Raw genomic sequence first — 5,525 nt, 5'->3', positions numbered from 1 at the left:
GAGGGTTTAAATTTACTTTCAATTTCACATCCATTAATGGAATCACTATGGCAGCCATAGCATTATGAAATATATTTAAATAATAAAATTGAAAATCAAAATTACTCCTTGATCCATGGGCTACAGAATGGATGTTGTGTTAGCAGACATGAAAACAACATGAATTTCAAATGAGAAGTCTGTGACTCTTCTTTTCACTTGAACACTTAGAGGCCATGGTAGGGCTATCAATTTTCCTAATTTCAATATTGTTGTGTCTCAACCAATAGAAAGGCCTGAGGACAGAGAGAGAGAGAGAGAGATGGGGGAACAGCTGGCTGGTGGATTAGTCAGAACACACACAATGTTTTTCTATTAAATTTGTTATATATAGGGTATGGTGCTGCAAATATTTACAGTAGTAACATCAAGATCACTGATCATAGATCACCACAGCAGATATTATAATAATGAAAAAGTTTGAAATGTTGCAGGGATTACCAAAATGTGACACAAAGAAATGAAATGAGCACATACTGTTTGAAAAAATGGCATCAATGGATTTTCTTGATGCAGGCTTGCCACAGACTTTCAATTTGTAAAAAGTGCAGGATCTGTAAAACACAAAAAAGTGAAGTGTAATAAAATGAAGTATACCTGTAACTCCCGAAGATCCCATCTTTAAATACCATAACTTTTGGGGTTCCAACATATGAATTTGTGGGTAAAGAGACAGGGCCACAAACATTCAGCTCATAATACCAATGCATGTGAAAAAAGGGGAATTATTCAATTCACCATGTTTTCTAGGGGCAATATGGCATAAATAAATTTAAAAATATTCCCAGATTAATGCAGTCATAATTATTATTTGGCAAATTGTCTCCTATAACTGTATTTTAAAAGTCTGTTTTCTCTTCTTAATTTTCCTCAGACTAATAAACAATGTTTTTGCATACTGTTTGATCAATATTCATCTTTCTAGTAAAATTCTTGAGTGATATCAGTTAAAATTGTATCTGTATTCCAAATCTAATACAATGTCATCTACAATCTGCTTGACTGGAGTTCCTCCTTTTCATAGCTTCATTTTTTAATGTTTTTATCTTCAGCTGGTGCAGTGGCTCATGCCTGTAATCTCAGCTACTGAGGGGGCTGGGGTAGGAGTATTGCTTAAGCCCAGAAGATTGAGGCTGCAGTGAGGTATGATTGCACCACTGCACTCCAGCCTGGGTGACAGAGTGAGATCCTATCTCAAAAAACAAAACAAAAATAAAAATAAGTTTTTATCTACATTGGGGCATTCATTCCCATGTGGGTACTCAGCAGAGTCTAATGTGACTACTTCAAAAGGTGCATTTTTTTTCTCCCTTGGCGTGTATTTAGACTCATTCTTTTAGTTGGCAATTTTGGGTGGAACTACACTCTAAAATAGTTAAATAAAAATTAAAATATCACACGATGTTTTGGAAGATAAACCTACCTTCTATATTTTGAGAATAGGCTGTTGTGTTACTGAAGGCTAAGGATGTAGAAAAGAAACTTATATGAAGATGAACTTCAGAATTCAAGTTTTTCAAACAGTAGTAACTTCTTTTCAAGTCGTATAAAATACATTGATAGAACATCCTAACACATGTTATGGGTTGTTTTGTACAGTTGAAAATAGGCTGCAGCATTCTGAGTTCTGCATTACTGTCTTTGATAATAGGATGAAAAGAACAGAACTGAAAGTTCGAAAGCATCAATTTCAGCAATTAGAAAGTGGCATTACTGGAATTTACCTGATGTTCTTTTGTAGACAAATGCTTTTTTTAACTTGACTTGTTTCAAAAAGTAGATTCTCACTTGCAGCTATTACCTATGAATGTATACTAAGTTTAAAAGCCCAGGAATACCACTGATGGAATCCTGAAGGCAGAATTGGCTATGATGTCATAGACCCTTGAAGGAAACTTCTAAAAGTGATATTTAGTTATAACAGAGACTAAACAAGAAAGATGCTTACTGAATAAGGTGGGATCCAACGAGAGTGTAGTATGGAATGTAATAACTTATGAATTCCTTTTTTTCTGAGGGAGCTCAACAGAATGACACCTAAGAAAGGCAAAGTCTTCGACACTTGGTACGTTTGTGATTTTTGGCCATCACTTGAAAATTAATAAATTTGAAATCACTAGTCTTAGAAATGGAAGAAAGTGATGACTCTGATAAGCCTATCTCAGAATGTAGGCAAGAAATTCGAAAGAGAAGACGACCCAGCCAACCAATGGTAGACAAATCCCAGCAAACTGATGTAATAGAGAAAAAGAAACACATGGCCATACCAAAATCATCTAGCCCCAAAGCTACCCATCATATTGGTAATACTTCTGGAAGCAAAGGCAACTACTCTGCCAAAGCCTATGAGTCTATTAGAGTATCTTCTGAACTTCAACAAACTTGGACAAAGAGAAAGCGTGGACAGGAAATGACTAGTAAGTCTCTCCAGACAGACACCATTGTAGAAGAGAAAAAAGAAGTCAAGTTAGTTGAGAAAACCGTGGTACCTGAAGAAAAGTCAGCTGACGTTAGAGAAGCAGCTATTGAATTGCCAGAGAGTGTTCAGGAAGTAGAAATTCCACCATGCATACCTTTAGTTCAACTAAAAATGGACAGATCTCAGCAGACCAGCCGTACAGAATACTGGACCATGATGCACATCCCCCATGTGGAAAAAGTGGACAAGGAACAACAGACATACTTTAGTGAATCAGAAATAGTGGCTATTTCCAGGCCAGATAGTTCTTTTATGAAGTCAAAGGAAGGTGCCCGGAAACGTAAATCCTCAGGAAAGATTTCTGCTAGTGAACACCCTGAATTTCAACCAGCAACAAGCAGCAATGAAGAAATTAAGCAGAAAAGTATCAGCAGAACTTCATTTACTCAGGAGACTAAAAATGGTCCTCCGATACTTTTAGAAGATGGGCTTAGGGAAGAAGTAACTACACCTGTTATACAAGAAGGTTTTGCTGTTAAAAAAGTGGCTTCTGCTGAAATAGAGCCTCCACCAACAGAAAAATTCCCAGCTGAAATACAGCCTCCATTAGTTGAAGAGGCCACTGCTAAGGCAGAGCCCAGACCCGATGAAGAGACCCATGTCCAAGTACAGCCATCAACTGAAGAGACTCCTGCTGCTGAGGCAGCCACTGCAGTTGCAGAGAATTCTGTTAAAGTTCAGCCTCCACCTGCTGAAGAGGCCCCATTAGTGGAGTTTCCTGCTGAAATTCTGCCTCCATCAGCAGAAGAGTCCCCTTCAGAAGAGCCTCCTACTGAAATTCTGCCTCCATCAGCTGAAAAGTCTCCTTCAGTAGAGCTTCCTGGTGAAATTCAGTCTCCCTCAGCTGAAAAGGCTCCCATTGAAGTACAGCCTTTACCAGCTGAGGGCGCCCTTGAAGAGGCCCCAGCTAAAGCAGAGCCTGCCACTGTTGAAGAGACCCTTGCTGAAGTTCAGCCTCTATTACCTGAAGAGGCTCCCAGAGAAGAGGCTGGAGAACTTCAGCTTTCAACAGCTATGGAGACCCCTGCAGAAGAGGCTTCTGCTGAAATTCAGCTTCTAGCAGCTACAGAGGCTCCTGCATATGAAATTCCTGCTGAAACTCGATCTCCACTATCTGAGGAGACTTCTGCAGAAGAGGCGCCTACTGAAGTTCAATTTCCATCAGCTAAGGGAGTTTCTATAGAAGAGGCCCCTCTTGAGCTTCAGCCTCCATCAGGTGAAGAGACCCCTGCAGAAGAGGCCTCTGCTGAAATTCAGCTTCTAGCAGCTACAGAGGCTTCTGCAGAAGAGGCTCCTGCTGAAGTTCGGCCTCCACCAGCCGAGGAGTCTCCTGCTGAAGTTCAGCCTCCACCAGCTGACGAGGCCCCTGCTGAAGTTCAGCCTCCACCAGCCGAGGAGGCCCCTGCTGAAGTTCAGCCTCCACCAGCCGAGGAGGCCCCTGCTGAAGTTCAGCCTCCACCAGCCGAGGAGTCCCCTGCTGAAGTTCAGCCTCCACCAGCCGAGGAGTCCCCTGCTGAAGTTCAGCCTCCACCAGCCGAGGAGGCCCCTGCTGAAGTTCAGCCTCCACCAGCCGAGGAGGCCCCTGCTGAAGTTCAGCCTCCACCAGCCGAGGAGTCTCCTGCTGAAGTTCAGCCTCCACCAGCCGAGGAGGCCCCTGCTGAAGTTCAGCCTCCACCAGCCGAGGAGGCCCCTGCTGAAGTTCAGCCTCCACCAGCCGAGGAGGCCCCTGCTGAAGTTCAGCCTCCACCAGCCGAGGAGGCCCCTGCTGAAGTTCAGCCTCCACCAGCCGAGGAGGCCCCTGCTGAAGTTCAGCCTCCACCAGCCGAGGAGGCCCCTGCTGAAGTTCAGCCTCCACCAGCCGAGGAGTCCCCTGCTGAAGTTCAGCCTCCACCAGCCGAGGAGGCCCCTGCTGAAGTTCAGCCTCCACCAGCCGAGGAGGCCCCTGCTGAAGTTCAGCCTCCACCAGCCGAGGAGGCCCCTGCTGAAGTTCAGCCTCCACCAGCCGAGGAGGCCCCTGCTGAAGTTCAGCCTCCACCAGCCGAGGAGGCCCCTGCTGAAGTTCAGCCTCCACCAGCCGAGGAGGCCCCTGCTGAAGTTCAGCCTCCACCAGCCGAGGAGGCCCCTGCTGAAGTTCAGCCTCCACCAGCCGAGGAGGCCCCTGCTGAAGTTCAGCCTCCACCAGCCGAGGAGGCCCCTGCTGAAGTTCAGTCTCCACAAGCTGAGGAGGCCCCTGCTGAAGTTCAGCCTCCACCAGTTGAGGAGGCCACTGCTGATGTTCAGTCTCTACCAGCTGAGGAGACTCCTATAGAAGAGACCCTTGTTGCAGTACACTCTCCCCCAGCTTATGAGGTCCCTGCGGAAGAGGCCCCTGTTGACAAACATTCCCCACCAGCTGATTTGCTTCTGACTGACGAGTTTGCTATACAAGAGGCCTCTGCTGAAGTTGCACCTCCACCATCTGAACAAACCCCTGAAGATGAGGCTCTGGTAGAGCATGTGTCTACTGAATTTCAGTCACCGCAGGTGGCAGGAATTCCAGCAATAAAATTAGGATCGGTTGTTTTGGAAGGTGAAGCAAAATTTGAAGACGTTTCAAAAAAATTTCTGTCTAATACCAATGATGGATCTAAAGATTTGTCTAATACTAATGATGGACAGACTCCCACTCTTGAAATAGAAGGTGTGTTTCATATACAATTAAAAAATCGTCCTCCTGAACTGTAGTCAGGTCGTACCTAAGCTAGCAATCAGAAGCTACGTGGTTTTGGAAGAACATACGTTAGAAAAGAGTGGGCAGCTGGAAGTAGCTTTGTCAATAAGGCAAATTAAAGTGAACCCCAAGAGTTGGAGTACAGGTTGGAAAATGAACAATAAAAACTGTAGCAATAAAAAATTACTTATGTTACTTTCATTCAAATTGATGGCGCATAAAATACCTATTTTGAAAGTAATTTTATAATTGAAAAGAATTACTTAAAATATCCTTCCTACGGTAAACTTATTGACA

The 5,525-nt window shown here is 44.0% G+C and overlaps 1 protein-coding gene across 1 annotated transcript; it reads left to right on the top strand.

The window, feature by feature from the left end:
• The first annotated feature begins 2,248 nt into the window (after nucleotides 1–2,248).
• Nucleotides 2,249–5,242, top strand: FSCB (fibrous sheath CABYR binding protein). Its single transcript, XM_073010819.1, has 6 exons — nucleotides 2,249–3,667; nucleotides 3,719–3,856; nucleotides 3,914–4,000; nucleotides 4,058–4,108; nucleotides 4,418–4,648; nucleotides 4,781–5,242. The coding sequence occupies exons 1-6, from the start codon at nucleotides 2,249–2,251 to the stop codon at nucleotides 5,240–5,242; spliced, it is 2,388 nt and encodes a 795-aa protein (XP_072866920.1).
• The last annotated feature ends 283 nt before the right edge of the window (nucleotides 5,243–5,525 follow it).

Source organism: Chlorocebus sabaeus, chromosome 24 (assembly GCF_047675955.1).
Source record: "Chlorocebus sabaeus isolate Y175 chromosome 24, mChlSab1.0.hap1, whole genome shotgun sequence".
In the NCBI taxonomy this organism is placed as follows: Eukaryota; Metazoa; Chordata; class Mammalia; order Primates; family Cercopithecidae; genus Chlorocebus; species Chlorocebus sabaeus.
Note: the sequence above shows the minus strand (reverse complement) of the source record. Positions and strands in the feature narration are given on the sequence as shown.

Bases quoted from the DNA above. Each gene is read 5' to 3' on its own strand.
- FSCB (XM_073010819.1), top strand. From the start codon at position 2,249: ATGGTAGACAAATCCCAGCAAACTGATGTAATAGAGAAAAAGAAACAC. The intron at 3,857-3,913 runs GTTCAGCCTCCA...CCACCAGCCGAG, and splicing joins CCGAGGAGTCTCCTGCTGAA to GAGGCCCCTGCTGAAGTTCA. The intron at 4,001-4,057 runs GTTCAGCCTCCA...CCACCAGCCGAG, and splicing joins CCGAGGAGTCCCCTGCTGAA to GAGGCCCCTGCTGAAGTTCA.